Here is a 17,911-nt window from a genome sequence, read left to right as displayed (position 1 = left end):
GGGGTGAAGTGATCCCTGGCACTGTGTATTACATGGTTGATTTCAGGAGGAGGTTGGAGAACTACCAGCACAAGAAGACAAAAAAGTGCCTTCCTGGCATCCCCTGTGGACACAGATCTGTAGAAACAAGTCCAGAGGAGGCCATGAAAGTGATTAGAAGGATGGGACACCTACCCTATGAGGAAATGCTGAGAGAGCTGGGGTTGTTCAGCCTGAAGAAGAGAAGGCTCCAGGGACACCTTAATGAAGGGGGCCTACGAGAGAGCTGGAAAGGGACTTTTTACAAGGGCACATAGTGACAGAACAAGAGGTAGTGGCTTCACACTGAAATAAAGTAGGTTTAAATTAGATGTTAGGAAGAAATTCTCCCCTGTGAGGGTGGTAGGGCCCTGGCACAGGTTGCCCAGAGAAGCTGCAGCTGCCCCATCCCTGGAAGTGTTAAAGGGCAGGCTGGATGGGGCTTGGAGCAAGCTGGGATAGTGCCCATAGCAGGGGGTTGGAACGAGATGATCTTTAAAGTCCCTTGCAACCCAAACCGCTCCATGACTTCCAGGCATGCAAACCTCGGGGAAAGCCAGCTGGGGTTGCCCTGGCCTCACCTCGACTTCCTCTGACTGCATGCGCAGGTCGCAGGGTGGCTTCACGGCCCTGGGCCGGCTGGCAAACCAGTAGGCGACGACGGCGGCGAAGGCACCGATGCCCACCAGCGCCGTGGCCGGCAGGTTGCGGAAGAACTGGCTGAGGTCATCAAACTCGGGGAGCCGCAGGCTCCGCAGGATTTCCTGAGCCTGCATCTTCTCCACCAGCGAAACGGCAAACTCTGCAAGAGCCAGAAGGATGGGGCAGGTTGGGTGAGGGGAGAACATGCTTTGCCTCACCGGCCATAGCAGACACCCTGCTCTGCTGAGCCGTGGGGCTGCCTGCTAGTAGCCACCCTAACTGAGGAAAACAGCATTGATGGAAGAAGTAGAAAGGAGGAAACATCCCTAGCAGGGTGAGCAGGAACAGAGAGCTCACTCCTTAAGAAGAACCAAATACCAACGTGCAGAAGGTGATGCAGCTGCAGTTACCTGGAGGTGAGAGATGCTGGGACAAGCTCTGGGATCCAGCTACAACCCCTCAGGTCTGCCAGGGGCTTTCTCTGCCTTCCCTGAGCAGGACTGCACAGTCTGGTTGTGCTGGGCTCACAGAGTAGGAGCTGCTCCTGGGAAAGCCAAGGTCACACTGCGGGTCGGGCATTGATCTAGATCTGCCGCAGCAGGTTGCCTGGCTTTTCCCTTTTGCACAGACAGAAAAAGCCACAGGAGAGAGGGAGCCAGGCAGGTGGCTTGTTGCTCCAGAGAGGTCAGACTGTCCTCCGGGGACTTGTGTTTGGGTGTTGAGTACACAAGAACATTTTAAATAACTCCTGTTTACAGTGATGGCCCCGTATCAGCTCCCACTGGGGAGTCTCCGGTATCGGCCAGCCCTCTGAGGGACGAGCCAAGCAGGTGCTGCCCAGGGGGAATCCAAACAGTTAAGGTTTCCCACAGCTCTATTTATGACTTTACAAGAGTCAAGGTCTTTAAAAAAAAAGCTTTTCAGCCATATGAGCCCAGGCAGCCCCTTCCCTCTTACCCTCTGGCCTTGTTCCAGCTTGCAGAGCTACATGGCTTCACTCCCATGAGGCGGCCAGGACTTCCCACACAATGGCACCACTAACACAAACCAGCTTTTTTCCTCCTGGGAACAGAGTCTGGGCTGCACTGTCCTGAAGTCCTGAAGGTCAGGACAACCCTCTAGTAGCCTTCTCCTGTGTTTGTGCCAAGTGAGCGCTGGGGCTGGCAAGGCCAGGTGCCAAACAGGGGGCACCCCTCACACGAGGCTCTGGAGGAGGTTTTTAAGTTTGCACAAGAGACAAAGCAACATAAACAATTAACCTCACTCACTTTTGGGCTATGAAGTGGTGAGGGCAGCAACGGGGGCACAGCAACACAGAGCCCATGTTCAGGACCATCTCCCTCCTGAGGGCTCTGGCCCAAACATCCCCCTGGCCCTATGCTGCTCCCTGGTGCTGGCCCAGCATCCCACAGTCACCTCTCCTCCCAGAGAACTCCCGACTCTGCAAACCCTCTGGGACCACAACCAGCCTCTTCAAGAATGCTTGAACCCCTCCAATAATCACATCCAGATGGGCAATACCCACACAGGAGGGAATTTTCTCCTGACATTTGAGCACCTTTTCAGAAATCTCCACATGTGATAAAATACTGAGTATGCAGCTGCAATGACGTTAGGATGAACTGTGAGGGTAGTGAGGCCCTGGCACAGCTTGCCCAGAGAAGCTGTGGATGACCCATCCCTGGAAGTGTTCAAGGACAGGCTGGATGGAGCTTGGATGAACCTGGTATATGGAAGGTGTCCCTGGTCATGGCAGGGAAGTTGGAACTGGATGAGCTTTAGGGTTCCTTTCAAACCAAACCATTCTGGGATAAAATGCTTCTATGAACTGAGACAGTACTGATTTCTCCCCTCAATATTTCTCAACACCAGACTATGAAAAGCAGCCTGACAAACACACTTTTACTACAAAAACTGTGAGAGCTTAGCAAGGGAGCTATTCATTTACTGATGAATTGCCTATTTGTGCAAAAGCATTTCAGCAAGTCCCAATTAAGACTGTCTGCTCCCAGAAACAGCCTGTCCCACCAAAAGCAGCCACCCAGCTTGCTGGTTACACTGAAATCTTGGGAATTACTCCCTCAAGAGCAGCCTGTAAGCGCTGTTTTGTATCCATCCGTGCAGTTAAGTTGAAAGTGGAAAGCTGGGAGGGTGCCTGTGGGAACAGCAATGCCATGGGGGGATGCTTGGCTACAGCCACGAGCTTCTGTCCTGCTTCCATCCTGCTCAGCTGCAGGGATTGCTGGGGAGAAGCAGAGCCAGGCTTTTACATCTGTCTGGGTACAGGGCATCCATGGACATATAGAGCTCATAGGATCAACAGAAGGATCATGAGAATCAGGGCAGCAATTTCTGTTTACATTCCATTTTGGCACTACAGAGTTCACACAACTTGCCTTTTGCAATAGTTAATCCTGGGTTTTGCATCCCAAAGTAATTCATGATGAGTCCATACTCGATCTGCTCAGAGCAGCCAACCTGCCCTGGGATGGTGGCCAGGAAAGGGGCTCAGCTGTGTTTGGGATGATCAGGGAGAACTACCTCACCCCCTCCCTATACCCAGAAAGAGGGGTCACGGGTGCCTGGATCACAGCCTCCTCCTTCGAGTCAAGACAAGCAGGTGAGCACCTCATGGTCACATGCTCTGGGAGTCCATTTCTCATGTGATCAGGAAAATAAATAATATTTATTATTAACCCAGTTGGGCTGGGTTACTCATCAGCAAGACAGTGTTGCACCCCAGAGTGCACCACAAGCAGCTACTGCTGCCACCCCAGGCCCAGGATCAGCAGCAGGATGCTCTCCACACCCCTCCTCCATGGTTCTGTTACCTTTGTGCCCCATTTCTGCTACCTCCTGCCCTATTTCTGTTACCCAAGGTGGATCCACCACCCTGCTGCAGGGCATGTTCGCCGCAAGCAAGCAGCCCTGGGTGCCAGTGAGCAGAGCATGGCATCCATGCATGTAGCACATGGACACACTGACATTTCCACTTATTCCAAACGGCACTGCACATCACCGGATTTCTAAATTATTCCCATGGCAAAGAAAAGAGAAACAAATTTGCAAGGAAGGACAGAAGAAAGTGGTTTGGAGGAAGGAAGAAGTGCTGGAGAGGTGCCAAGAGAGCACAGCCATGGGTAAGAGCTGGGGGTGCCTGGCACAGAAGAACTTCCCAGCCTGGGTCTGGGCTGAACGGGGTTCCTGCAGCCTCTGGGCAGCCAGCAGTGACACTGGGCTCCAGGTCACCCATCAGCCTGTGCTCACAACAATCGCCCCCGGAACAGGGTTTATTTATTTATTTTGGTAACAAACAGCTCTCTTGTGCGATTTAGTTTTCATCTTTTTCTACTGGAAGTGATTCTGTAACTCCAGTCAATGGAGTTCAGGGACATAAGCCAGTGTGGGAACAGCCTCAGACTACTGGTGTATGCTTAATGCAATTAAAATTTTACTGGTCCTGTGCAGCCACGCAATCACATCCTTCTCACCATTCCATCAGTGCCTGCTTGGGAAGAACAACTTCTTTTGGGACACCCATATCCTCCTGCCCCCTGCATTCACAGTGGGATGGAGAAGAGGAAGGTGACTCATTTTATCCTGGAAAGCGGGCACAGTGTCCCATTACCATCCCTTTATTCAAGCCCCCAAAAAGGCTATTTACATTAGACCTCACAGCACAAAACCAAACCCAAATAAGCAGCTTTTCCATATGGCTGAGAGAATTAACTATTTGCAGTGGGGAACTACAAGGCAGAGCCAGTGACAAGCAATGGCTCAGAGCCCGCAGACCCTCTCAGAGCAAGCTGGAATATCCTGTCAGCCGGCAGTCACCACGGATCCGTGTCCTTGGCTACGGCACTGGCTGCTCACTCATTTCACTGAGGAAACAGAATTTACAGGATCTAAAACATCTCAATCCAGAGAGGCAGATTTAGAGGGATTTCACTTCAGCAAAACACTATGAGCTTTTTGAACTTTTTTCTTGTGTACAGTTCTGCAGACCTCAGACCCTGAGATTTATAGTTATTTTCCTGAAATGGGGTCAGTGACAGAAGATCTGCACAAAGAAGCATCCAGCAAAACTTGGACCACTCTCCCTCACCTTCCTGTGCAGAAGAAAAACATGCCCAGTGCTCTGCTCAGGGGTTCTGAACAGTGCTCTGAACAGAGGGTTCAGGGGACTTTGCAATAGAGATTCAAATCATGAATATCACTCAAATTATGTCTATGTCACTACAAGAGAGTCTCCATTTACCAAGGGGAAAGGGAGCATCAGCATTCCCAGGGACACATAAAGCTGTTAGTCAGACTGCATCACTGGAAACCATTTGTTTATTTAAATGAAAGCTGCTGCAATAATTAACATCTTTATAAAAACGCATGCACAGAGGCCGTCACAGCCACGCAGGCAGAGGCATTTGGGGATGTTGTGTACTGTTTGCAGAGTATAATCGTTACTATTTTTCCTTTTTCCCCAAGCTCCATGTAGGCATGCAGTGGGATGTCAACCCTGGGAGGAGCCCCTGCCGTTTAATGCAGCTCAGGTACCTCTGACCTTCTCCAACTTGGCCAGGGAGCTCCTGGGACACCACAGGCTGTGAATTCCTAATCACTGCTGTAATTAAAACCAGAGAGGTGATGCCAAGTCAGCCTCTGCTATGCAGCTCCACAACTTTTGCCTGTGTGGGCACAGAGTATGAGAAGCTGGAGGAGCTTTCAGTTGTCATCCTGAGGCCAGTGTGGGTTGGGGTTGGGCTCAGGTGAGGAAGTGGGACACTGGCCACTCTGCAGCAGGATGGACTCACATTTCTCTAGAATTTATGTGAACAAGTGGTCTAATGGGATCTCCCACCCTGCACTGTGTTGTGCCTCAGCCACAAATGCAACACACAGTTTAATCCGAACCTGCAGATTTTTGTCCTATTTGTTTTACTTAAACAGGGCAAAATTTGGAAAACTCATGGCACTTGGCCACCTTTTTATTTTCAACTAGTTTGAGATCAGGTCAATTTATTCCCTGTTTTAATGGTTTTACTCTATAGTGTTTATGGAAATGATAATGCCACACTTTACAGCGGGAAAAAGCCAGTGTTAATAACAGAGAGAAAATGCTATTATGTATTTGTTGGGCATTACAGAGAGCTACTGAAAACCTTACAGAAGAACTCCCTGCTGTGAGACAGGAAGCCAGACAGTCTGTGAGCTTACAAACTGCTTGAGACAGAGTAAAGAGGGTGATAAACCAGAAAATAGGAACCCCAGAAGTATCTGAAATGATGAAAGAACTGCTGTGTGGAAATCCAGTAAGCAGCCCCAAAATGAAGCAGGGGACAAGCAATACTTGGCGCACACAGTTTTGCAGGACTCCTAACAGTTTCTGTCCCATTCATGTAATTGTGGTATAAACACATCCCCACAATAGTGACCTAAAACATTTTACTGCTCGACCTGCATCCCTCCAGGGCAGCCTGGGCAGGGGTGACCTCACAGCCCTGACCCACCCCCCACACACTTGGATGCATGTACTGGGATCCTCTGTACTTTGCAAGGGTTAATCTGTCACACCTGGGATTCAGCAATTACTGGGATTATTGACCAAGACAAGGCTAATACTACTTAAAACTTTCTGAAACGATACCTGCCTTTGCTCCTCTAAAGTGACCTGTCTCACTACAGCCCTTTCCCCCATTTAAGGTCTCTCACCTTCAGACACATCACCCTAAGCCAACTGCCACAGCCTCCACCTGATGTATCGCTGCTTTGATTTTTGGGACAGCGCATTTTCATCAAAACTGTATTTATTTTTCATTTAAAAAATACCCCCTACCCACCAAAACCAGACCAAACTGAACTCTTACAGGTGCTTAATTTTACCCACTGAGCAAAATAATTGCCTCCCAAGCGCACAACCACAATTACTGTGTTTTACTTAGATCAAACAGCTCTTTGCCGGGTCAAATAATAATCTAGGACTCAAAGCCAAGGCATTTGTCCTCATTGACTATGGTTCCACTATAACTCGATGAGTTATAATTGGGAAGGGGAAGACAAAAGAGAAAAGAAAAAGGAACTGGTTTAGAGATAAAGTTACTGTTTTTGGATTTTTATGCCGGTGCTCAGGCAACGTAAGATAGAATTACAGGTGATGGATAGCAAAAAAGGGAGGAAAGGCACACAGGGCCTGTGAGGCTGTGGCACTTCTCTGGGGAGCAGACACTGGAGAAGCACCCCATGATCTAGAAATGTTGTAAAAGAAATTTATAAGTTTTGTGTTCTATTTTTACTAACAAAGAACATCCTTCTCCCTTTCCTTTGAGAATCAGACCCATCCAATCTGTGAAACTGGCCCTTTGCCATCAAGACTATTAAAGAACAGGGTTTCAATGGTACATAAGCCTCTTCAGCCCAAATTGCTTTTGTGTTGGCAGAGCTGGCCTAGGGCTCAGTGCACCCCAAACTCAGGGGCATGGCAGCAGACATGGGGCTGCAGTGAGGCAATCAGGGACTGTTCACTGTTCCCCTGCCTCCCCACTCACCCCTCCAACTTAGCAAGGCAGAGTTATCTGCAATGGAAAAAGGCTTTGCATCCGGGTCAAGCCTTGGATCTGCTGGAGAAGAATAAGGCAAATAAACTTCATGGCACGGAGGCCAGCCGTGCTTTCCTGTGACCTCTCGTGACTGAGGGAGTGGGGAAAGGACAGGGATGGATGAAAGAGGCCAGTTCAGCATCAGCATGTGGTTGGGGCTATGGTATAAACTTGGCTCAGTGGTGTATTATTTTTTTATGAGAAGACAGTTTCCACTCAGGACAGAAAAGTTGTCTCTGAGAAAAGGCTGCTAAAATACTGGGTCCCGTTTATATATGGTATATATGTCGCTGTTGAGCCACTAGCAGAGAAAAAGACCTGGGTTCTCAGCGTGGCAAGAAAAGAGAGATTTATTATTTTGATTCTAACTTATATAGACTTCAGAAGTCACCCAGATTGGTCAGTCAGAAACCTCCCCCTAGGCCCAATTGGCCAGGCCTGAACTGTCCAAATCTCGAGACACTGTTTTAACAACATCCAAACTTTATCTTTGTTTATAAAACACAGGAGAAAGTTCTCATGGGAAATACCTGTGCTAGCCACATATATACACACATACAATTATATATCTGCATGCGTGGATGTAAATGCTTGTGTGTGCATGCGTATATATTTAAAATATATATAAAAAATAAAATTTCCCCCTCCTCTGGATGACTGATGATTAATAGCACTAATTGCACTATAACCACATCCACAAACATTATTGTAGAGACATCTCACTCCTTAAAAAACTCTTTCTCAGTAAGTAACTGGTGCATGAACAGCCTGGGCATGACCATGGCACCACATTTCCCCATGGTTCCTGGGGACGGAGCTGGTGGCAGACCCCAGCACTGGGCTCAGTGGCTTTGCTGACCCTCCAGCTTCCATACAGACTTCTGACAACCCCAGCCCCAAAGGCAGGGTGCAGACAAAGGCCGCCAATCTCCAAGCAACCGGAGGAGCAGCACTGGCCTCTGCTCCCTCCTGCTCTGCGCTGCCAGGAAATGCATTTGCAAAACACAGGATCTTTGCAAGCATCCACTAAAAAGGGAAAAATGCTAACAAGGAGCTCAATGTCCTGAAAGAGCCCAGTAATCACACGTAAATAGAGGTATTTAAAGTATCTAAACTATCTACAGCATATCAGTCCCTTGCCAAAAGAAATGATTCAATAAATAATTCAGTGCTGTGCAGAGATCTTACTTTAGACATCTGAGCTCTTTCAGAGAGCAAAATCCAGCCACCAGTGGTCTGGAAATGCCTCGTGCTTGGAGCCATGCACAGACTACCAACTCATCCTCAGCCCTCTGTATCGTGTCCCTCTTCATCCACTGATACCAAATCCTCATGGAAAGCTTTATTCTCCATCCCACACTTCCTCACCCACTCAGCACAGCTCACACATGTGGACCAACCTAAAAATACCTTTTGCACCCCTGAGCAGAGCGGTGCAGCAGCTGTCGGAAGCCACCATGACTCACGCATATGGAAAAGCCGTGACTGGGAATCTGGTCTAAATCTGCCACTCCTCTGGATAACAAGGCATCAGGAAGCCCGTGCAAGGATTTTAAGTTTCCTACCAAATGGGAAAAGCTCAATAGCTCTGCTGTCTCTGAAGTCGATCAGTTGCCTAAGGCACAGTAACAAAAAAGCTCCTCTAACTGCTGAAACATCCTTAAAATGTTACCCAGCACCAGCACGAGCCAGAGTCACGAGGTTTCATTGACCGGGCTAAAAACCTCAGCCTGTGGTTGCAGAGAATGGAGTTCAGATGTGAAAACCTACACGGGATATTTTTGCATCCGCTATCCCGCTCATCATATTCATCTCGTTGCCCTTGTGCCAGCACAGCTTGTGTGTGCTCACCCCAAGCAGGATCAGGCCATTCCTCCAAGTTAAAACACACCCCAGCCAGAAGGAAAAACCCCAAAGCTGTGGGGTTTTCTGGCTCTTTGTCCGCAGCTCTCTGGAGCCTGCTCACACAACTGTGCCAAAATCAGCACAGGGGCTGCAAAGCTCCATTTGGGGAAACCAGAGCTTGATCCCTCCCTGTCTGCTTCCCTGGTTCACAGCCAGCATAGTCCACAGGAACATCCCATGGAGGCACTAAAGCAGGAGAGAATTTGCCTCTCAGCCCTATGGCAAAGCTTGCAGGTGGCAGTGAATCCTGCACACGTTTGCTGGGGCTCATGCTGAAGTACCATGTGCTGCTGGCATTGTCACACGGGGCTGGATCCTGACACAGCATCGCAGGGCTGCTTTGGCCAGGGCTGGAGCTCTATTCTGGACACTGCTCACTGAACATCTGGAAAGCTTCCCCCTTCCAAGAGGTACCCATGAGCAGTTGTAAACTTCAGCACTTGTGAAGAATGAGATTTGTTGGGTTGGTTTTGGCTTGGGTTTTTTTTTAGTGACACTGATGGTCGATTGTCCCATATACTACATGATTCCTGAATACTCTGTGTCAGGCAGCACACAAACAGCTTAAAGAATGGCATAAAAATAGTTATCTGGGGCAGAGTACAAAGAGAAGCACTGAATGGAGAGGGAGAAGGGAGCTGCACCCCTGACAGCTGGCTTGGCAGAGCAGAGATGTGAAGGTGCTTCACAAAGAGCTTGATGGCTTGTTGCCAGGGAAAGTTTTGATGTTTGCCTTTACATACTGGTGGGATTTAAATAAATCTTAGTACCATCTGTAGAGGCCCTGGTCCAGCTAAGGACCCCAGTCATGTGAAGGTTCTACAGCAATGTCAGTGCTGGGCAGTGCAGAGGTGCAGGGAGCACAAGGGGACATCGCTTTCAAAGCACTCAGGTGGGATGTACTCCCCTCTCCAGCTCACAGCTCATTTTCAGACTCTCCACATGACCATGCCAGAGCCAGGCCCTCTGTGGCCATCTCCCTCTACAAGCCCCTAGCCGGGTGGAGGCAAGGAGATTTGGGGTGAAATGCCAGGTAGGAAGAAGCTGGCACAGGAGCATGCATTGCCCTGGCTGTTGAGGGCTGGCTCTGCTGTCCCCACAGCAGGTCACTGCTAGACAAGGACAGACTTGCAGGCAAGTCCCTGCACTGCCAGTTCCCAGCTCTCCATGACCATTCACACCCTGCCCTTGGCTGCATCTGGAGGGTCACTGTGTGAGACTGGTCACAGTGACACAGCGACGGCTGAAGGGACAGCCCTGGCCCTGGTTGCTCTCCTGCTGCATGCACAATCTGCACAGGTCTGAGTCCTGCTGGCAGGATGGGATGGCTGACCCCAACCCACTCCACTGCTGGACAGGGCCATGAGGGTCCCCTTGCCTTATGCCCACACTGGGGCACATGGCTGTTGGCACAGAACTCACTGTCCTGCTATAGCATCAGAAAAGGTTGTTAGCTTATCAGCAAATCCCTGCCTGGCATCCTGGTGCCAGGGTGGGGCCATATCCTCCCTGCATGACTCTGACCCACCACACACCCACCTCCACCCCTGCCTGGAGCACACCTCAGTGGAGCCCACGCAGGCAGGGATACCCCATCATATTCCAGGCCATGGCTGGGACAGCAATTCCTGCCAGTAAAAGGAATCCTCCTGACCACCTGCCCCTTCCACCATTCCCACACCCACCCTGCCTTTCCCAGGCACCAGCACAAATATTTGTGCATCAGTCCAGGGGTACTGATTCAGCTGCAAACCTTTTTGGGTTCACTGCTGCTGTTTCTTTTGGCAGCAGTACCAGAATAAAGTGGTTTCTGAATAACACACTGAGGATCCTGCCCAGCCAATTGCATTCAGGCAAGCATGGGAGTGCTTCATCCAAAGTGACACAGAAAACTAAGCAAGCTCAAAACAGAAAACCCTCCGTAATGCGTAAGACATGACACAGTGGCATGCCCAGAGCGGGTCCTGCAGAGGATAGGGAAGAACAGGAATATTTAGAATACCACTTCCAAGCCAGGTATTAGCCTGCATTGTTGCTCTGACAGCTCGGACTGGACCAAAACATTTGCTTCGTCAAACTTCAGTTTTGTGTTGCCTTCTGCAATATCAACAGTTATGTATCAAGTGTTCACAGCAGGGCTAAGCAGGCCAGACTTCAGCTGGCATTGCCTCCAGCCACAAATATCCTGGAAATCTGGCCTGTTGCTGTCTGCAGGATGCTGCCTGTGCATTATCACACCACAGGTTTTCATCTTCGGCTGCAGAAGATGTAGAGAGACACCTCACAGCTTGGGCCATATAATAGCTAAACACTGCCTTTATTATTATAAGAAGCAATTATCTTTTAACCAATCTTACAGCTTGAAGAGCTTCAATACCTACTGACATGCCCCTACAGTGAAAGCACAACCATACAAAAAATGAAAGGACTGAAAGGCTCTGCCAGCTCTGTGTCAAACACGTGCCCATGAAGACAGTTTTACAACTGTCACACTGGAAACCGAAACTACAAAAATGACATTGAAAATGAGAGCTTACAAAAAAGTAACAGTAGTGTCATTATATAACAAATACAGTTGTATCCTTCACTTACAGTAAGCTGGCCATAATTAGACCAAGTTAATTACCAAGAAAGTGCCCTGCAAGTCCGTGGAATCCCAAATAATGTGGGTTGGAAGGGACACTGAAGATCATGCAGTGATCTTTGTGCCCATCCCCCACAAAATGGGCAGGGATGCCCCTCACTAGGTCAGACTGCTCAGGGCTCCATCCAACCTGGCCCTGTAGTTGTAGGGCTTTTCTAAAGGACCCTGTTTGCACAGATGGGAAGGAGTGAGGGGACCCCAAAGGTTAAGTACACATGGAGAGAGCAGAGTTTTATCCAGACGCTGTGCACACAGAACGTGACTGCCTGAATCTGCTCCAACTTTTATCCTAAAACAAACCAGAAACTGAAGGCAGCTTTGAAAGTTGTTCAAGGCTTATTTGGCAACCTTGCAGTGCAATAAGGGGCAAGAAAATAAAAAGGCAGGTCGTGCGCCAAAAACCCAAAGGAAAGCAACTCCCCCCTCCCAGGGCAGGTGGGGGACAGCAGCAGGGACAGGAGTCGGGGCAGGAGCAGCGTGATGCAGCAGCCTCGCTCGCTGCACAGACCTGCCGGCTCCCGCCGTGCCCTCTGCCTGCCTCGGCCTTGCGCCAGTAGCCTCCGGTCATCACCGAAACACGCTGCCTGCAAACAGCCAGAGCTTCTCAAAATAATCTCTGCTGTGCACGAGAGTATCACTGTGCTTTTAAAGGAACACGGCTTGACGGTTGTGTCTTGCATGAGGTCAGTGAAACCAGAGTGATCCCTGCAGGAAAGGCCATGGCATTAGGGACATTCTCACTGCCCAGGTGCAGAAGGTTTTCCAAGGAGGCCCCAAAATGCATGCAGTCCACCTCTGCAGCTGCACCCGGGGCCATGCCTGACCCACCACACTGTACAGCTCCAGGAGCAGGCAGCAACTCTCTACCTGCCAGAAGGCTCTCTGAAACAACTGAAAGCATCATCTTCCCATTCTCTTCACATCCCCAGCATGCCAAAGGATGGGATGCACCAGTGACAGGCACATGACATCACAACCCAGCAAGCAAGAAACCACTCTATGTCCAGAGAGGGGATTTCATGCCTACAGATAAAGTTTTCACGTTCTGTCCCTGACACAGGGTACACTCCCATCAGCTCTCACAGGAAACACAGCAGCAGGCTCTTCCCACGTGGATGGAGCACACTCATGGCTCCATGCTTGAGGAAGGCGTGAATGCACAGCATGGCATTAGGAGCCACATCACACTGAATGCTTGCAACCTACCACTGCTGCGTAGCTCTGGCAAAGGCACATTTTGTCACCAGCACGGGGAGACCCCTCAGGCAGAGACACACATTGCAAAGAGGCTACACTGAAGTCTGGGTGGCTGAAAGCTGATACACAGAAAGCCTAGAAAGCAGCAGGATGACACAGAATCCCAGAATCATTTAGGTTAGAAAAGCCCGCTAAAATTATCGAGTCTAACCATTCCCCCTGCACCACTAGACTCGCCACTAAACCATGTCCCCAGGTGCCATGTCCACATGTTTGTTAAATCCTTCCAGGGATAGTGACTCGACCATTGACCTGGACAGCCTCTTCCAGAGCTGAATAATTCTTCTAGTGAAGAAATTGTTCTTAATATCCAACCTAAACTTCCCCTGGCACACCTTGAGGCCACTTCAGCTTCCTCCTCCATTTGCTTCTTGGGAGGAGACCAACCTCCCCACCTAGCTTCAGCCTCCTTTGTTGAGTGATAAGGTCCCTTCTGAGTCTCCTTTTCTCCGGGCTGAGCTCCCCCAGGCTCCCACAGTCACTCCTCGTTAGACTCAGGCTCCAGACCGTTTCCCACCTCTGCTGCCCTTCTCTGAACACACTTCAGCACCTCAATGTCTTTCTTGGAGTGAGGAGCCCAAAACTCGAAACAGGATTCAAGGTTAACCACAACTAAACGAGTGTGCCACACTCTGCAGAGCTCCTGCTGAGGGAAACAAGCCCCGATACGTGGGGTCGGAGTTTGGAGCAATGAACTTAAAGGAGCAGAGCCCTTCAGGGAAGCTCCAGACGCCAGGCTCCGTCTCTGCATCCCACTGACCTTGTCCCCACGCGTGGCTGGGTGCAGGCAGAGCTGTCCTCATCAGGGGTGACCCCGCGCCCCTCTGCCTACGCAGAACCTGAGAGCTCCAGCCGGGGCCGGGCGGGAGCTTTCCCCCTCTAAGTCTGTGAGAAACAGCCGAAACAACAGGAAACGGCCAAACCACGTGCCAGTGCCCCCCGTCCCTCAGCCCCGCAGAACAAGCTCACCCACCCCCAGCAGCACCGCGCTCCCTCTGCACAGCGCTTCTGCTGCAGCGCTGCTTTTTGCGGCTTGGCTTTGCTCGGCATCCCGGAGCCCGGCTGCGCTGGAGCCTGCGGCTCCAGGATGCGCCCGGAGCCTCCTGGCATGGAGGTCCCGCCTGGAGCCCCCCGGCTCCTCCCAGAGCCAGCCGAGCCCTGGCAGGGCGCAGCTCCTGGGACCCGCTCGGATCCCCCCGCGCTCCTCGCACGCATTTCGAGAATAACAACGAAAATCCCGGCGGGACTCACCATCCGCCGGTCCCCCCGGTGCCTCCGGTGCCCGGTCAGCTCATGGCCGGGGCTGTGCCCTGCCGGTCCCCGCGCAGAACTGCTGACTGCAGGCCGTCCCGCCCCCTCCCATCTGCAAACGGCTGAAAGAAGTTAAGCTTGGCTAATATCGGCTTAGGCTGTATTAGCGCAGCAGCAGCAGCAGCGATGCTCGCTGTAACCCTTCAGGCTCCACGTCCCGGCGCTGGGAGCCGCCTTCCAGAGAGGAAAAACCCACCCCCTCCGCTCCTGAATATTGCAGTATTGTCGCACATCTCTGTCGTGCTGGAGGATTTACAGGCTCGAAGCAAGGCTTTTGGGTGTAAAACTGCAAAGCCTTCCTGCAAATGCGCAGTTTAAAATTAGAAACGGCTTTTTTTTTCCTGTTGGGAAAAGTCATCATAAAAGAAAGTTTCTGACATTGGGAAAGTCTGTGCCGCCAGTTCTGGTCTGCTGAATTAGAAACTTTGTAAGTCGGATATGGGCAGACCTTTACATGGGCAGGTGACAAGGACAAGGGGGAATGGCTTCACAGCGACAGAGAGCACGGTTAGATTAGACATTGCGGAGAAATTATTCTTTGTGAGGGTGGTGAGACGCTGGAACAGGCTGTCCTGAGAAGCTGTGGCTGCCCCATCCCTGGAAGTGTCCAAGGCCAGGCTGGACAGGGCTTGGAGCAACCTGGGATAGTGTAAGGTGTCCCTGCCCAAGGCAGAGAGATTGGAACTGGATGAGCTTAAAGGTCTCTTCCCACCCAAACCATTCTGTATTGATTGACTAGAACAAATACAAATCACCTGAATCAATAAAATAGTAACCGTTACCAACGTCATCCTTATACTGCGATATATATTAAAAGAAAAAACCCAATACTGTGGTATTTCAGCCCAAACCAGGTTTTGTTAATTTACACTGAAAATAGCAAGACCAAAACTTCGAAATTCATTTGTTATGGTAAATTCTTAATATTTACATTTGAGAGATCTGGCTGAGATACTCTCTTAACTACAAGAACATTCCTTTCAACTGAAAGCCAACAGTGTCTGGTGGCTTCCAACTCCCCCACTCCTGAGCAAAGATAACATGGGTGTGCCACCCCGGGGCCCCACGAGCCCTTGCTCCATATCATTACGTTATTTACTGTTCATTATTTACTGTTTGATTCCTGCTTAGAACTCTGGCTGTTAGGAAGGCACTTAAGGGGTCCATCCTTCCAGAGGCTGGATATCTGGCTTTATTAACACTGAAATTATTGTTTTTCTCAACTCCTTTTTTTCCTGGCTGGATCTCCACAGTCGCTTGGCAGAAAAGGGAGCAGAACGGGAGAGGCTTTCTGAGCACTCACTATTACGATAGTTAATAAAGTTTCTGCCTGACCTGTCCTAAATTGTACTTGTGATATTGGAGTGCATAATGGAGAATTCTCAAAGAACACTTAACACTCATGAATGAAGAGAACATTTAATGAGATTTCAGGCAAGCTTGTCAAATATCACTCCTTTAGCTCGCATGGGGGGTGTTCTGCAATCAGGCTTAATTCATCAAATTGCCAGGGTAGGGCAGGGAGTACTACACTGAATGGTCTGCAGGTGCAAATCAGCATCACAGTGCTGGCTTAATGGGACCTCAGCAATATTCACCAGCTCAGATTCCTGCCCCTTTGTTCCTTATGAGCCACAGCTTGACAGAAACTTTGTAGTCAGGAAAATATTTCAGGTGTGTGAACAGCCCTGGGCTGCCTGGGCCTTCAGTGTCAGTAGCCCACAGACTCAGCACATTTGTGTTTGTGACGAAATGCTCTAAAGGGGATGTGGGAATACTGATTTCAGATAAATACTGGGTTAAAAACAAGGTACTGTCCCATGGAGCTCTTCTTTCAAGCTCCTGCTGGTAAGGGCTGGTTTTGCCTAGAACCACGAAGCACATCATGGGCAATACACCCTCAGCATAGGTGGTAGAATTCAGTAAAATGTGTTTAAGGACAGCCTCTGACCCTTTTACTTCCTCTGTAAACCTCACCCAGAGCAGTAATTCCCTTTCTCCTCCTGCTTTCATTGCACATACATATAGCATATGGACTCACTCCCTGAAACAACCATTGGAGATATTTGAGGGAGAACAAAGGGAGGAAGCTGGATGTGAGCTGCTTAGCTTAAGGGAAAAAAGATGTAAGCATATTCTAAGTAATACACTGAATAAAAGCTTCCCCCCTGCCCCAGGATTTTCTACCAGGTAATTTGCAGGGCAGAGTAATGGGCACAGGGCTTGATGGGAAGGCAGCCTTGTTTTTTGGACTCACAGCCAAGAGAAAGCACATAGTTCTCCATAAACAGGGATTTGCTCTGAGATCCTTTGGCATGGGAGCACAGAGAACAGTTCAAGTCTGTTTTCAGAGCCTCCTGCGGATGTATGAGCTGTGCCCTGCAGAACAGAAAGCTGAGGGCTGGTGGGGCTGAGCACAGAGATGCTGAGCACCCAGCACCCCACCAAGGCAAGAGAAGCCACAAAATGCTGTGAGCTTCAAACCAGGACATGGGTGACTTCTGCTTCTGTAGAAGTCTGCTGCAAACTGCCCCTCACCTTAGAGCATTAAGTAGCAGGGTTGCTTATACTAGTACAGAGGAAATTATGTTTCACCTTTTGTGCCCAGTCTAAAGTCCAGTGAGACCCAAATACCAGTAAAATCAATGGAAAGACTTTAAAGGACTTCTGTGAGATTTGGCTGAGACCTGACCCATCCAGGAAAAAAAAAAAAAGAAATATCAGTAAATCACTGTTCTTTTAATGCTCCCAGCCAATTACAAAGTTTAGAAAGATCCTATGGAAGAGTAACCTATGGAATCTCTCTATGCTTTACACTTCATCAAAATTAATGAGAAACACAGATTAAGATTGAATTTTGAACCTTGCTGCTTGTAGCTAGGAGGGTACAGGATAGAACATGGTGTAATGGTTTTAAACTAAAAATGGTCAATTCAGACTAGACATAATGAATGATTTTTTTTATAATGAAGGTGGTGAGACGCCACCTCACACGGGCTGCCCAGAGCAGCTGCGGATCTCTCATCCCTGAAAACATTGAGGTGAGGTTGGACAGGGCTTGGAACAACCTGGTCTAGCTGAAGATGTCTCTGCTCATTGTTGGGAGGGTTGAACAAGATGGACTTTAAAGGTCCCTTCCAACCCAAACTATTCTTTGACTCTGTGTACAGTCATCGGAGCAGCCAAATGAGGCTTTACCACCAGGAAACCACACAGAGTCCAGATGGCCTGCTGTGCTTTCACTGCTCTGTGCAAGAGTCCCACACAGCCCTTCAAAATTCTGTGGATAACTCACAAAACCCCCAGCTGCTGCTATGGCTTTCAGGACATTCCCATAAACCAGAGCAATAGCTTCAGTTACAGAAGAGAAATCTGCCAACAGTATCTCTACATTCCTTAAGGTCCATCCATGGAAAGTCATGCCTCAAGCATAAATAAAAACCAGCCACTAATTTGAATAATGTGTAAGAAAGGGGAACTTTACTGCCTTGTGTTTCTTTTTAGTGGTCTCTTTTTCTTTTCTGTATATTTTGGTCAGATATTA

At 49.4% G+C, this 17,911-nt stretch overlaps 1 protein-coding gene across 7 annotated transcripts in view; it reads right to left on the bottom strand.

The window, feature by feature from the left end:
• Positions 1-17,911, bottom strand: part of ACSL6 (acyl-CoA synthetase long chain family member 6) — a 62,044-nt gene that overhangs the window by 31,185 nt on the left and 12,948 nt on the right. For 6 of the 7 annotated variants that reach the window (XM_085073514.1, XM_085073516.1, XM_085073510.1 and 3 more), the window contains one exon: positions 600-820. In XM_085073514.1, the coding sequence (XP_084929640.1) occupies positions 600-794 (195 nt within the window). In that variant the 5' untranslated portion in view covers positions 795-820. Of the gene's footprint in view, positions 1-599; positions 821-14,307; positions 14,526-17,911 lie in introns of those variants that run through there. The other variant, XM_085073512.1, reaches the window with a different exon arrangement.

This window comes from Lichenostomus cassidix, chromosome 13 (assembly GCF_008360975.1).
Source record: "Lichenostomus cassidix isolate B80296 chromosome 13, HeHo_3.0, whole genome shotgun sequence".
NCBI lineage: Eukaryota > Metazoa > Chordata > Aves > Passeriformes > Meliphagidae > Lichenostomus > Lichenostomus cassidix.
Note: the sequence above shows the minus strand (reverse complement) of the source record. Positions and strands in the feature narration are given on the sequence as shown.